Source organism: Falco peregrinus, chromosome 13, assembly GCF_023634155.1.
Source record: "Falco peregrinus isolate bFalPer1 chromosome 13, bFalPer1.pri, whole genome shotgun sequence".
In the NCBI taxonomy this organism is placed as follows: domain Eukaryota; kingdom Metazoa; phylum Chordata; class Aves; order Falconiformes; family Falconidae; genus Falco; species Falco peregrinus.
This window is the reverse complement of record NC_073733.1, coordinates 7,017,565-7,033,639: the sequence shown is the minus strand read 5'-3', so window position 1 is coordinate 7,033,639 and position 16,075 is coordinate 7,017,565. Positions and strand designations below refer to the sequence as shown.

The 16,075-nt window shown below is 39.8% G+C and overlaps 1 protein-coding gene across 2 annotated transcripts in view; it reads right to left on the bottom strand.

The window, feature by feature from the left end:
* Positions 1–16,075, bottom strand: part of TENM1 (teneurin transmembrane protein 1) — a 349,702-nt gene that overhangs the window by 131,698 nt on the left and 201,929 nt on the right. For both annotated transcript variants that reach the window (XM_055818110.1, XM_055818111.1), the window contains exons 6-10: positions 12,819–12,971; positions 7,375–7,574; positions 5,791–6,001; positions 2,317–2,418; positions 1,072–1,266 (exon numbers count right to left, since the gene is read on the bottom strand). In XM_055818110.1, the coding sequence (XP_055674085.1) occupies positions 1,072–1,266; positions 2,317–2,418; positions 5,791–6,001; positions 7,375–7,574; positions 12,819–12,971 (861 nt within the window). The remainder of the gene's footprint in view (positions 1–1,071; positions 1,267–2,316; positions 2,419–5,790; positions 6,002–7,374; positions 7,575–12,818; positions 12,972–16,075) is intronic.

Genomic DNA, 16,075 nt, shown 5'->3' with positions numbered 1-16,075 from the left:
GCAAACTTAAAAAACCCTGCTTCTTTCTATAGATGCGGGCAGAGACACGTTGGTACTACGATGAGCATAAGTACAGTTACTTGTCAGGATTCCCCACTTTCTAGTAGCCAAGCCTTAAAGGATGCTGGTTTAGCACCCTCAGCAGAGGCTCACAGTAAAATTGACAAACGACAACAGAAATACAAAGTATGTTCTGGTAAACAGACTGTTTCCTGCTCCTTTGGCTTTATATTGTCAGTATGTTCTTCGCAGAAAAAATCTAAGATGTAAGAGAATGAAGAAAGGGAAAAGCAGATTACAATCTTCTGATCGCCTTGGAGAACTACCACATCATATTTTGTTTAAATGATCTTCTGACTGCCTTACCCTCAGCTTTTGGCCAAGTAAAAAAGCCTGCCCGGGCTGTCTGACAGTGTGTGCTGAGGGACCGAGGCTCCTGGCAGCAAGAACTGGGGCTGCCAGCCACCCTTCCTGAAAAAATATGTGGAGCCTGAGAGAAGAAACAGGGGGACAAACAGATCAAGATGGTCTCACAACTTTCATAAAAAAAAAAAAAAAAGAAAATAAAAGGAATCCTTTTTGCTGGGATGTTTTCCAGGAAACTTTTGGAGAATTGAAAATACATCGCTTGGTGAAAGGCAAAAACTCCCACCCAGCTCTGTTCTTGCTACTGAGATTCAGTGGAGGGAAGGAACAGAAATCCTCCGAGAAGTAGAGCTCTCCTCAACCAAAGGAGAAACTGAGTATTTCAGAGGACTGCCCATGCTGCAATTATTATATAGCCTTATCACACAATGTTAAATAATTTTATTCTTTTAGAATAAAAATGTGAATCTTGGAAATGGTGTGATCAGCTTCCATGACTGTCACTGAGTCCCGAGTGCCTTTACCTTTGATAATTTTCTACCTTAACATTACTCTCTACGAGACAGTAAAGGTGCTTTTGGGCAAAACAGTACTGCTTCAGTCAGCTGCTCAGGTCTATGTGAGTTCTTAACTACCTTAAAAAAGGTTTGGAGATTAAAGACAAAAATCAAACCCCCCAACTATAGAGAGGAAAACTTCACAAACCTTCCTCACAAATCTCTCCTTTGTATCCAGGGACACAGATGCAGACGCCCATGATACAAGTACCGTGGCCAAAGCAGGTTGGATCAATACACTGTTCTTCTGGAACATCACACTCTGGTCCTTTCCACCCATTTCGACACGCACAGTGACCTTTCTCATATTCTCCATTTCCACTGCACAGCACCGGACAGGAATCTGAAGAGGGCAGATTGACCTTTTTAATGTATTTACATACTTACATAGATTAACATTTATAGCATTTCTTGTTCTGTAAAATGGCTTATCCAACTCCAGCCCCCCACCTCCTCCGTTTGATTCGCGGGTTGTCACAGGCTGAAACCTTCCAACTAGGGCAGTGCAGCAGTAATACGATGTCCTCATCTCCTCAGTCTCATTCCCTAGTACACCTTTAATTTTGACCTGAAATGGGGCTTCTTAGAAGATAAAAAGAATTCCCTCCCCTTGATTGGCCTCTGCAGTACATTTGCAGTGATGCCTTCTTACGATTTCAGTAGGATGAATATTTCTTCCCTGTGAACTGAAGCACGATACTGCCCTTTTCTTCTTTCTTCTAAGCTGACTTAACATTCCTGAAGTCTCAGCTGTTACTGACATGCACGTAAATGAGCGATGTGGAAGCTTACTGTTACAATCCCCTATCCATTTCTGAGCCAATCAAGCTCTTAAAACATAAAGTCAATCCTAAATCTGAGGCAACACTGGAAAACTATGAGAACTTCCAGACACCACAGGCAGCAGATGACGGATAATACCAACAGAAATATCTAAATCAGAAATAAGCTCACTTACAATCTTTTTAGCATGTTTTTTGCCCCAATAATGGAAAGCAGCCTCTAAGCTGCTTTAGGTTTCTTTTCTACACTCTATTCAAGTTAAGACCACAAAAGCATTTGACGGACTTACAGAGTTTTCTCCAAAGTGAAACTGCCTGTCACTTTCAAATACAGAAAACATTCTGCTAAGCTAAGACACTTACTAAAAAATACATTTTATAATCATGGAGTGGATGCGAAAAGAGATGGAGGAATCTATTAACTCTGAAAGTCAGGGAGAGAGAAGTGGTTGATAGAAATTTCCTACGTGTGTGCTTGTACTGTAGCTGCCATCTGGCTGGAAAAAGGAATTTAATCTCCTTTAATCACTTCCAATCTTTGCAAGCCCAACAGTCACACAGCATAATGATGATCTCTGTCATGCACCGTGGGTCAGTTAGTATGAGATTACCTTTTGCACAATCAGGACCAAGGAATCCCGGGAAACAGTGGCAGTGCCCCGAGATACATTCTCCATTCCCATTGCAATTAGTAGAGCAGTCATCCAGGATTTCTGTTTATTCAGAGTTTTGCAGAAAGAAAAATACAAATCAGTTGAATGTGAAATGAATGGCATCTTCACCTCACTCTGCAGGACACATCTCAACATACAAAAAGGTGCAGAAGCAGTAAAAGGTCCATTTTCATTCATAGGGAGCATAAAACAAAATTCCTGTTCAAGCAGCTTACAAATATTAGATTTTGTCTTGACAGCTTTGAGATAACAGGTGCATCATTTATATTACACTAAAAAGCTTTTAAAGTAAGTGTTCATGTAAAATTTACCACCATTAAAAGCACTACAAGAACCAGAGTATTTGCTGAAAAATGTCCACCTTAAACACTTTTATTGCTGAAGTAATTTGTTTGAAACCTGTTTATAGAGTAAATTGCCTTCTATGGCATTCACTTGAACCGTGTGAATTGAAGTCCTTGGAAGAAGGTAGGATTTTCACTTCTATACAATCAGATGGAAAAAGAAAAAAATAGTCTTTTTTAACTGATAAAACTCAATGCAATAAAGGACTAAGAACTAGATTTGAAGAAAAAAAAATCACTTTCAATTCTGATCTTAAACTTGCTCGTGTTTTATCACACAGCTTTGGATAGTAAGCCATTTAACTTCACACATCTGGGGACAAGCTCATATCTGCAAATGGGTTAGCTGTTTGACGTAAAGAATATGAAGCAAATCCAAGGCTAAGATGCTCCCCCACGGAGCAGGTCCTGGTCAGGCCGGCACTAGGGCTGAGGGTCTCTGCAGCCCACCAGGTGCTGTGCAGGACAGGAGAGGGGCTACGGAATAGCGGGAACCGAGGCTGTTTTGTGGGCACGTTCACTAATAGACATGGGGAGGTACCTCTGGCTCTAGGAAGATGGGAAACACGGCTCCTCTCCCACAAAATAATGACAGTTGGGGGGGGAAAAGGAGAAAATCCAAATCCTTTTGAAGTGTATCTGTCCATGGCAAATGATTTGGGAGGAAAAACGTTTCTCAAGAAAGGGCATAGTATTGGAATATTTAATCTAATCAAATCTGACATATTTTACTCAAACATAACTTCTCAGAAGATGGATTATCAGGGCATCCTACAACTAATACGAACAACTGAAATAAGTTTATTTTGATCTTACTTATGGGCACTTGGACAGATAAGGATTGGTTCCCTCTTGAAAACTCCTACTGTTATTTAAAAACATTCCTTTTGGGCTATCAGTTTATACCAAAAAACAGGCATTTGACATGTGTCTTTTCATCAGCTATCCCCAACCTGTACACTGATGTCTGTTTGAAAGTCAAAAAGCTCATTTTCAGAAGTAAGTTTTTTTCACAGATATGCTGCTCGTTATTAATTTTTATATATTACTGTTCATTATCAACTCTTCTCTTGCTCTATGTGTACACTTGCCTGTCTTGTCAGTTTTCCAGAATCACAAGGTAAATGATCCCTACATTGATCTGAAACGAAGAATTAATGATTTGAAAAGTTACCTCCCCTTGATGCGATGTCCAGTTGGGGTTGGCCTTTATTCATTCTAATCAAATACCTGAGGCACGCCAGGTTTTGCATGCAAATTACCCCCCTCAAGGGAAAGTCTGATGGGAGCTTTAGCTAAGGTGTCAGCAAAATCAATTTTGTACATAACTAACACTGAGCAAGTTGAAATACTGTCTTATGAGGAGGGCATGACTGCTTCACACAGCCAACAGCAGCGTACAGCAGAGGTGCATCCGAGCTCTTGCTCTACTCCAAGGGTTTCAATCTGTGGTCCGGGTTGATTCCTTTGTCGTCAGAGATGTCAAATAAGACTCCAGCCCAGTCTGGGGTAAGAAGTATGGCTCAAGGTGGTGCTTTTTTGGGTTTTTTTGGTGGACCCCCCCCAAGAAACAACCAAGAACCGTTATGCAAAAAAAAGCTTAAGATGATGATACACAAGTTGTGGAAGCACAATAGCTAATACTAATTTCAAATGCATCAGCGTAGATTCTTGCAACATAAACCCTCTTTTCCTCCCAAAATGTCTTCTTGTGGCTATTTCTGAGATTAAGTATAAGATTCCTGCCTGTGCTGTGTGGCTTTCACTGCTCCCCTCTGTAAGACCCAGCCTGGTCTGCTTATGGACCAGAGAAGGGACGGGCAGCTTCTTTTTCAGTAAATATAACAAGAATCAAACCGCAGCATTTTTTTTTTTTCCCCTCGAGAAGGCATGCTACTTAACAATGAAATATTGGTTAAACTCTCCCACATAAACAGTGCTGTCTTATAGTAGAAATAAACAAGGGGGCAGGCCTTTGGATTCTGATCTGGACTGGCGTTTGGCCAGGTCTTATGCTTTTCATAGAGCATCAGCGAAGATGCTTCAGAAATTGCTTTAATATTATTTTCTCATATGGCATTGAATAATGACATCTTTTTCTTGCTTGTAAAAGATGCACTTTTCTGAACAGAGCAAATATGAACTTTACACCAAAACCAGTCCTTACAATACTATTTCAACTTTTAAATTATTTTCCTGCAAGTCCCTCAGAATCTTGGTATTTGAGTCATATCGTCCTGCTCTGCAAGGTGTTTACCACCAAGTAAAAATAGCATCCAATTGTTCTGAAGAGCAGATGGCATGTCCATTACTAGTAAAGACATCTTGCTAAACATATGGCAGAACAGGTTAACTAAAGGGCATAGTGGTTAAAGTCTTGCAGCAAAGAGAGACTGTCATAAATAAAACACTTTACCTAAATTTAAATTCCAAAGAAACCTTAAGTGTAAGCGCCGCTCACTAACAACACCTAGAGTTGCAAACACGTCTGTCTATATGTTTTTAAAAGGCAGTAGGGATCTGATATGCCACCAGGACACTGTCTCCTGTATTTGCCTTCTGCGTTCCAAACAAAATGGTGCATTCAAATAACTGTATAAAACAACACCACACATCAAACAACAGTCACAAATCAATCCACAAAAGCTGCCTTTCAGATTTTCTAACCGAGTAGAATACTGGAAATAAGAACTTCAAGCCTGGATAATTTTTGTAGGATTTATGATTCCCATGTAAACAGAGAGGGCAGACATAATCTCCTACTTTGAGCAAGATAACAACAGAAATTACTCGAGCATTTAAGCTATCGTATAAAAATGTTAATGCACATGCAAACTTCACACTTAATTAATTTGATAGCATCCATCTTTAATACACAAATATTGCTATTTGTCTAATATTGGCATAAACATGAAGTTGGTCCACTGAGGTTAATTAAACCAAGCTGAAATAAAACATGTTTAAGAGAATGCTTAAGAGAAGCTGGAATCAAGGTCAATAATTTCTTTCTGAACAGAGCTTTCCGATGGAATAACCAGAATAACAATTTTATTGTAATTGTTCTTACCAATCGCTGTAGTTAGTACAAACACTTGCTCCACTTTCTTTCCATCATTGTAGAATGCCATATGCCAAGCTCCTTGATCCATATACTCAATGAAACCTGTCTCTTGCAGTGATGTTAAGATCAGATTCCTGGGAGCTTGCTGAGGCTCTTCTGAGTTTTTTGGTTCCTGTTTAATTAACTGTTTTCCATCCATCAGTTTTACAAAATCAAACTGAAATAACAAACGAGCCAAAATTAACCACCTAGCAAGCAAATTTTTATGAATCTACTCTGCATGTCTCATTCAAAGAGGAAGAAACAGTTGCAATCTTATGAGGAATTGCCTGACTGACTAAGTATTCACCAGTGTGAATAGGGGTAAATTCAGACTTGCTGCACTAAATACAGCAGATTTACTTCACAAACTACATCTCCTTAATGGGAATAATTCCAAAATTGCCAAGCTGTAGTGCCTACGCTACACAATGATTCATCTCAAGTGCCAAGAACAGATTAAAGAACCTATTGTTCTATACCAGATTTTTAAATGCTTGTCCCTTAGTATCAGTATTGTGTATCAAAACCTAAATACACTTTTTATTTATGTTTAATTTTATTAATGCAAGTGAGTATCTTTTTTTTACATGGAAGTTCTTAATACTTAACTAAGTTGATGTTAACAACTTTAAGGGCAGTTAAACTCAAAGCACCAGAAACTTAAACCTTTCTATGAATCCTTGTTCATGAACCGTGTATGTTTCTCTAGGTTTTTCTAGGCATTCTGGTTTTCAGCAAAGTTTTGCTTCAGCTCAACTGAAGACTCAGCTTCAATTAAAGTCAATGACAGCTAAAAGCACATATTTCTAAGGTCAAAACTCTCATAAATAATTTTTGAGATGCGACTAGATGATCTCCAGAGGTCCCTTCTAAAAAATCTTTCCATGATTCTGTATATAAGTTTATTAAACTCTACGGAGGGTCATCCTGTTATAAGAAAGCTGAAAAATCTATTATCCATAGAAATGACAGCTTCATATGCCAAATATATTAAGCCTTAAAAAACAACAACAAAGAGGTTGACTGTGACCAGCAATATTGCACATTCTTACTGCCTAGCTAGGTTTTCTCCTGCAAAATCCCTAGGAGTAACCAGAAATAACTCTCATATTAGAAACCAGAAATGGCTGTTTGGGTTTTTTTTTCTTCTAATTCTTTATACTGACTGTGTGATCTGTTTGTTTTGATGAAGTCATAAAAATATAAATACATTTTTCAAATGATCTGCGCTATTTCATCCCACTGTCCTCTGCAAAGAAGATGCTGGAGCTACACAGCAGCACAGTCCCCACCTGTCCAGCCGCCTGGACAGGCACCTCTCAGCGGTCACAACTGCTGACCCTTCTGGGGTGACACTGTCCCTTCCTCTGGGACAGCGTGGTTTGGGGGTACAGCTACACCTCGCTAAAGGGAAGGGATAAACAGCCTGCTTTTTGTGGTTACAGCCAGTCCACCCCTGCCGCCTAACTAGAAAGGTTACTGTGAACATTCGTGTCCACTGCTGTTTGAAAACGCCAGCGTGACACAATCAGTATGATTTCTAATTACCTGAGTGTGCGTTGGTGGAATGTTTCTTCTGCCATAAATTCCCAGCAGAGAATCCTTTGCCAGTGAAATGTTGAATTTCAGGTACATGGGGTGATGTATGGTAATCTGAAAGCGCCAGAATAAACCAGGGGGGATCGTCTGCATAACTTGAGCTCCAATCTCAACTTCTCCTGTGTCTATGGCCCGTCCCTTCTGAAACACTGATTTTCCAGAAACAAACAAAACAATCAGTTGTGTATTCCTGGTGGGTGAAGATAATAGGTCATGAGGTATAAATGTGTCTCAGATACATCAGAATATATTGAAAATAACCTCTAAACAGAGGGCATTTCACTGAAACCACTGCATTTTTTACTCAACAAGTTGAAAAACACAAACAAACCTGCATGCAATATTTGCAATAACAGGCATCACAGAGCATTTTTGCCCTGGAAATCTTGGAACATTTTACTGAATACAAAAAGGTAGAAGTACTGCTGCGTAAACCACGGTCTTTACCTATCAGCTATGCAAAGAAAACCCATTCAACCGAGAATGCACAGAGAGAGGGCAGCGGGAGATCTTCCTCTGGCACACAGCTCAGCCTCCTGCCCAACGGGCACTGCATAAGCTACATGAATGGACGCCAGTGAGGACTGAAAATCCATCAAACCTGGTAGGTCGGAGCACATGTCCAAAGCCTAGATTTCAGTTAATCACCATTTCTAATGATTGTATTATGGTAGTGGTAATCTAGTCCTGGAGAAATAAAGAACATCTGTTTTGGCTTGGTCTTTCTGCATGAAAGCGTAACAGGGGCATGAGGATAGGGACAGGCAATCTGAAGAGAAAACTGGCATAATTCCATAACGCCTAACAATAAATTTGCAGACATCTACAGTATGTAACTTCACACATGGGTATGAGAGAGCTGAAATAGAAAGGGAAATGGAATGCATAAGGAAGACTTTGCCAAACTAAATTGGAGCTGGCTTGCTTTGCTGGCTTATGTCACCATCTTTGTGTATTTTAATGCCTGTCTGTGATCAGCATCGTGACATGCTGCAGATCGCAGACCCAGTCCTGCTACCATCTAGGCTAATTCCACTGTAGGCTTTTTAAAACTCTGACTCGCATTTCCACACTTTCTCTCCACTGGAAAAAAAGCAGGATAGTGTGCTGCATCGGAGGAAGAGCCAAGAGACGAAGACTGCATTCAGCAGCCGTATCTGTTTATGTTTCATTTCATTCCGGTATCACAGTGAAGGACAACAAGGAGCAAAGTGACTGGAGCCTTTTTTACAATAATGCATATAAATATCTAATGCAACATAATGTACATGAAATTTTGTAAATTGCCACTGGAAATGAAAACAGCATAGCAAAGCTAGGGCCAGCTTCTTCCTGAATGTATTAATAACAAAGATCCTCAGTGGGATCTTACATAGGCTTTAACTAGCGTAGGAAGTACTTAGCATTCTTAATGAATAGAGATTTAATTTACAAGGCAGAAGCAATTCTCAGGGTACTGGGTCTTCCAGGTTTATAGCTGCTTTGTGTCACCAAACCTACAGCAAGAACTAGGAGCTGACTTTTAACACCTTATCATATAAAAGCGTCTATTTTTAAAGCACAGAACGTGTAATCTAATACTCTAAAAATACACCTGTTACTTGGTTTGTGAGTTAAAAGTATTTCCAAATTGCTGCTTTTACAATGTTCAAGGTGAAACTACTTCTGTCTAATTTGCTTGATGGAAAAAATCTTGAATATTGAGTTTTGAAAAGAGAATTAAACTTCCTATGTTGTGCAATGAAAGTGGATCCCTTCCCACCCCGACCCACACAAGATCCTACTTGGCTGATGTACATTTAAAAACATTTTCCCCTATTTCCAGTACTCCAGAGATATTAAATCTTAATGATTCTTTGCAAGCAATTACCCTGGGTTAAGTAAAACACAAAGGAACTTTTTGGTGATATTGACACACGGTAATTAATGTGATTCAATTACAAGACGGTAGAGCACTAAGTAAAAAGTCAAGGATACAGTATCATTTTTGAAGTTAATGGCATTATTGGTCGGTGTTCAAGGTCCTTTAAAATACAGTAACTGCTTCTTAGTTTGTTGAAGTGAGAAGGCCTGTTTCTTTGTTGAAAATAAAAAGTATTATGTCTTTAGTCAGGGAGTATTTTCACTAATTGATGTTATCAAATTATGCTGAATAGCACGTTAGTGTTGCTAGGCTCAAAATAACGTATGTCTGAGTTTTTCCACACTTGGAGGAAAATACCTTTGCTTTAGTAATAATTTTATGCAAGCTTTAAAAAAAAAAGAGATTTATTTTTAACCAGATTTATTTTTATCTCCTTACACAGCAAAGAAGTGCATGCTGCTGTCTGCAATGGTAACATGAATATATATATATATATAATTACCTACCACCTACTGAAAGTATGCAGTTGCAGCACCTCTACCTTTCAAACCCTACTTTTTCAGACAACCACATAGCATGAAAAGGCTACTGTAAGAGCTGTGTCTGAAGTGCATGTTTCATATTGACTGAGCCACTGTGCCTTCTTTATAGAAAAAGAATTCAGCTCTGTTTCCAAGCTTAATTGAACCAAACAGGTATTTGGCTGTACAAAAAAGGCATCTGAAGATAATGCTATCATACACAGACTATCCTTGTATACTCCCTTGCTCTTTCTTGAAAAAGTCTGATAGAAGATTTTAAAATTGCAGTGCTGCAATACACGTTCTGCTCTTGTGCTAAAAACATCTTTCTTATAACAACGTGTTGCTTATGATAAAGTATCATTTAATTATCTATGTTCAACTCCTTGTATGGCTCCCAATCTTGCCAAATAGTATTGATTCTTCCCTATTCTTTCTAAGCACACTTTCCTTGCAAGTCTAAAACAGAAGATAGATTCCTAATCACAGGTTTCTATTGGCTTCAAGAAAGTAAAACTCTGAACAGCGTGGTGCCAATTATCTTCACAAGAATGTACCCATATGCTGATTATTACTGATCCTGTAACAATCAATCTCCTTGTACTCCCCTGGTAAATACTAGCATCAATAGGATGTCTGAGTTTTTAATCACATTACTACATATTAAAATGTTAACTCATAGCCGTGGGTCAGTGTGTTACAAAGTGACTTCTTAAAGAAATCTGACTTGCTGGTTTGCAAACTTGATTTCCATTAAAAGATTAGTTAAAATGTATGCTGTCAAAGTCTGGAAAAGCATTCTGCGCTGCTGCATTGAGTTGGGAAAATGGGAGGTCTCAAAATCTTGACAGTAGTGATTTATCCCTGTGAAATCACACCAGAGGATTCAAGTTTACAGGCAGAGTATCAACCTCCTGTGGTTTCCTTCTGTAGTGAAACGAGTTAGCTGCCCATTCCCAAATCCTTCTTCCCAGCACATCTACACAGAGAATTTGTTATGAGCACTGGGAATAAAATTACTGATATACACTAAACGTGATGGAAAGAAATAAAACCAGCAAAAATTAGCTGTAGCCAGACTATGCATGTGCTGATGCCTGGTACAAAGTCCACATCATTTTTCTTATGTTTTCCCCAGTGTGTACTCCTTGTTAGCATACACTCTGGATTACAGCTTACCCCCAGAAGGTGAAAGGGGAAAAGAGGGACAACAGTCTAGCTATATTCACGACTGACCTCTGAGACTGCTGGATAAACCCTCAGTGAAGTGGCTCTGCTATCGCAGCCCTCTGTGCTTCAGTGTTGGGGGGCAATTATGTAGCTACAGAAGATGCTAGGATCGCCTGGGGCAAGGCAGGTGTGGTTTGGTTTTTTCCCTACTGCACTGAATCTCTATTGACTCACATACTCTTTTCTTTGTTTTCAAGCATCTATTTTTAAGATTTTTTTTTTTTTATGTTTTCCCTGCACATCCTCCTTTGGAAGCAAAATGCTTTGGAAGAGCTATTATTAAATCTGTAATATATTGACAAAATGATTTAATGCAGTGGAGAAGACCTATTTGAGATATTTTCCATGGTGCACCAGGACAAAAATACAAAAGTGTATAAAACATTTACTGCAATTCACTACCACTCCATTCTAAGGGACTAAATAATGGATAACAACATCATTGACTCCTCACATATATTTCTATTGCTTATTTATCTAATATGATCTCTATCCAGTTGTGCCACATTGATTTGCAAGACTATTGATGTGAGATGTAATCTTCCTTCTGGAGGGACTGGGGCAACAATGTCCCACCTTGTCTCATATTTATAGTCATAGATCTTGCCTGGCATAAACAAAATCAGACCACTGTTCTGCTCTAAAATGTGGAAGGCTCTGAAAATCTTTATCATTGCAGAGCTCTCAGTACAATTTTACGTTCTTCCTAACAGCTGGAAAGACTAGCGTTCCTATTCTACTCCCATTCACTTTTCTCTGGTCTAATCTGATTTATTCCCTTTTCCTGAGTATCATGAAAATGAATGGAGGTCCACCTGCTTCTTACAGTCAGAAAGCATCCCCGTGGTGGTCAACGGGAAGCATGGGCCAAAGCCTGTAACCAATACTGGAGTAGGTGACCTAATGACATTAAATGACAGGGCTGGAGAGAAAGCAGCTGTGCATCCCAGAGACATTCCGCGCTCTGTTCCGCACTCCTGGCTGCGCAGTCCACTCACTCCCATGCCAGGTCTGGCATTCCTTTGCCCCTTCAAAAGAACTGGTTCAGCTGCTTACATGGCAGAAGACTATTTGCATTCTTAAAGAGGCCATTTTCTGCTGCTGCAGTGAACTGATGCATCTGGGCTGTGCGTGAGCCAGTCCCTGCAGCGGACATGGGGATGCAGGGAGCCGCCTGGGATGGGAGCTGCCCCCCGGCTGCAGGGAGCCACCAGCCTGGCTCCAGCCTTCTGGGAAAAACTCAGGAGATTCCTGCAAGCTGCCTTACTGCAGCCAGTTAAGCCGGGATGCGGCAGGATGCTGTATTTTAGCTTACACCATCAAGAACTGGACACCTTTAAAAGCATTAAGATTTCTACCCCTCTGTATATTCTGACCTGTGGCCACAAAAGGTTTCCCCTTGCCTAAGACTGACTTGGGTGTGCAAGACAGGCACAGCATCGGGCCCTTTGCACACACGGGAACAAGGCGAAGACGATCTCACCTCCCCTGTCTTAAAACAGAAGTCAAATGCCCTAATCTCTCTTCTCTCACAAAAGAAGGGTGATTATTTTGCCATTGAACATTACCTTCCTAATGGCTTGAGTCGGTTGCTAATTTCAGTGAGAGTTCTGCTATAGGAAACAATCTGGCTATGGACTTTTCATACCTATTTTAAAATTATACTAGAGGAGATAGAACCTGAACTCAAAATAACGTCAAACTGTAGCAAATACAGAATTGGAGCAGTAGCAATTTTTAAACATTCGTAATCTGTCTGTCTCCTCATTCACACATACCTTTTTTCTCCATCTTATCAGAAACTTTTCCCCCGATAGGTGAGTAAGTAGTATCCGTGGATTCTGTTCCTTTATTTCCTTTGCTAACTCCATTTTCGTATAGCTGCCCTTCAACAGGCTGTAGTTGCCAGGTTAAACCAAACAAGTGTACTGCTGCAAAAAAATGAAGACCAATTAATTGATGTCTAAGCTACAGCACCTTCAGTCAGACTAAGAAAGAATGCTATGACCCAGTTTCTGCAAAGTGAAGTATTACTTCATTCTGTTAGTAATAAATCAGAATTTCAAGGGGTCTAATGAGCAATTTACTATTTTACCTTAAAACTCAATGTTTAATTAGTTTCCACACTTTCTTTTGGAGTTCAGCCAGGTCAGAGTGATGAATTTCTACAGCAGTTAATGGAAATATTTGCAATTAAAAGGATAACAGTTGAATTAACTCCATATTGTGTGACAGATCCTAATGCTACATCAACATTGTCCCTCAGCTTTCAACTGTCAAAGAGCTCAGTTTGTGGATTAAAGCACTGATACCAAGCAAAAGTTCTCACCTTTCCAATCTAGTTCTAAATAAAACTCTGCCCACCGCATTCCCAAACCTTTTCATTTAGGTTAAACGTTAGGAAAAACACTGACACCATAGATTTACTGTAGAATTACACTGCAGACAAAAAACTTGCTCTAGATCTAAAATACATGCAATTGTACTACAAAACATATTAACAGAAAAATAGTTATTTACTATGCACTGGGAAATCTAAATTAATCCTTTCATGAAGTTACAAACCATCCTTATTACCATACGTGGGAGCTGCCTACCCCCCTTGGCCCCCACAGCCATTCACCTTTTTTGCGTTCCTTGCTGTTGTTCTGGATTTGAAGGGTGGTAGGAGCAAGACAGCAACAGAGGATCTTATTTTAAGCATAATATGACAGTACTGCAGCCATTCCAGACAATTACCTAGGTCTTACTGAGGAGGGCAAATTCTTCCAGAGAAGAGGTAACCTTAGCACTGAAGTAACTCAGCAGGGAGGACTGATGACCCACTAAAGTACGGACTGCGGATACCCCCCACAGAGGAGCTGCAATTGTCACATAAAGAGCAAAACCTGAGTATCAGCCTCTTTAAGCCACACGCAGCAATTTGCACTGAGTAGGATCTGCCCACAGTGGGAGCCCAAAAGGCAATATACTTGCTCTTCCTGAATTGTGTAGGAACCTCAGAGACTCTCAGGAGAAGTCAGTGTGATCTAGAATGCATCCTGCATTTAGAAAGGACATCGCTTTCTTTTGCGCTTGCACATACTTTTAAGGAAAAAATCTCAATACAAACAGGACACTAGATTCTATGATTCATTTTCTCTGTGTTTGCTCACAAGCCTCCCTTGCAGGCTGAAAAGTCAAATTATAAAGCAAAACCCCATCCCTCGAACGGGCTCCTGGCACGGGCTTGCCAAAACTACCACAGGAATGCAAAGCTGCCAATCTACAATCACAAATTCCAGATCTGTGCAGTCCTGGATCACCCAGCTGCAGATGCATGACCCAAATCAAGCAAATGAGAGCGTTTCTATCAAAGTAGTGAGGTGAGGTGACAGTATTTGTGACACATTTGTATTTTTTTATATCGGCTTCGGATGGAGAGAGCCAAATATACTGAATTCTCAAAGCAATGCTTCACCATCAGGTCTGGGCTCTGGAGACACACCACTGGCCAGCAAATTCCCACTCCCCAGAATAGATACTGGACACTTACTCTGGTGTTAGTGGTGAGATCTCCAGCCAGAGACTTGCCTGGATTGCTTCATATTCTACTGACTATCTACGGATTCTACAGATTCATATTCAGTCATCAAGAGACCATGCTAATTCTTTGAAAAGGCTCTCGCAGTCAGATCACACAGACCTAAGCTCTGATCTTTGAGCTTATTAATGCAAGGCAGATTACTTCAACGTACATAAGGTACAACAAAAATCAACATGCCTTGACATCTCTAGAGCAGGCAGCTCTTGCTCCTGGCTTGAGCTTCTCAATGTTATTATTATTTAAAGAGTTAACAAGATCAAAAAGGAACAAAGTTCAATGGGGTTGATAACTAATGAATGTACACTTCATTTATACTAATGCAAATAATTATATCAGCACTTGAGACAGATCAACACTAGAAGCAAAATGTAACTGCACACATCAATAAGCTTTTAGTGATTATAGAATCATGAATATAATGAATATAGCTTTCTTATGCTATTTCCATTGTTGCTATTATTCATTTCCTAAGATGGCATTTTCATGTGCTGCAGAGGGTACATCACAAAGCAAGGAGTGAATATGTAATGCACCTTTTTCCTTACTATATGTCTTTTCCAGATTACACACACTTTGCCTTTTGCCATCCATCCGCACCAATTCCAACAGTTTGTTTGTTTTGCCTTCCTTCAGGCTGGGGAAGTGCTGCTGTTTTTATAGTTCGTGCCAAAGCTTGGCAAGCTAGCAAAACTATTTGTATGTGTGTTTGACAGTCAGTTTCCTCCCTGACAAACACCAACTGCACTGTAGAGATGAGGGTCTCTGCCAGCCTTGGCCTTCTAGTCCATGGGAGATGACACAGGGTACCGGTAGAGCAGCTTAATGTTAAACAATGTGCAAGACTTGAGTGTTTGAACCCAACCAAATACACTGCTACGAAAATAAGGTCTACTTGAGTTAAAATGAATGACTTCTATCACTGCAGAAACCTGGTCATCCGGCAATCCAAAAATCAACCTGCTTCTCATTACATTAGCTATAGGTCTTAAGAAATTACCTTCAGAAATCCAGGTATCACTGGTAATAACCAGACCACATACACCAGGAAAGCCACAAATTCTTTTTCAGAATTATTATTCACTGTAATTTTTCAGAATTAAAGGGAATAATAAATGTTTATTTAGCAGAAAAGGAGCCTTATCTTGCCTCTTCATTTTCTGTGATACTTTTCTTTTACCTAGGGTATACATAATTGCTACAAAGCTCGTGTTTCCCACAACACATGTATGTCATGTTTTAAATATACAGATACTTCACCAAGTAAGAGTAAATAAAACTTTCAAATCTCTCTCTCTCACATCTCTTTAGAAATCAGTAGGCATGTACTGAATGAATTAAAAAGCTCGAAGGAACTTTGAGTCACTCATTCTTTGATTTTTCTAGTGGATTTCTGGCTTTTGCTCTTCCCCTTTCAGACAAAAGGGCACAGAACATGCTGTGGCACTCAGC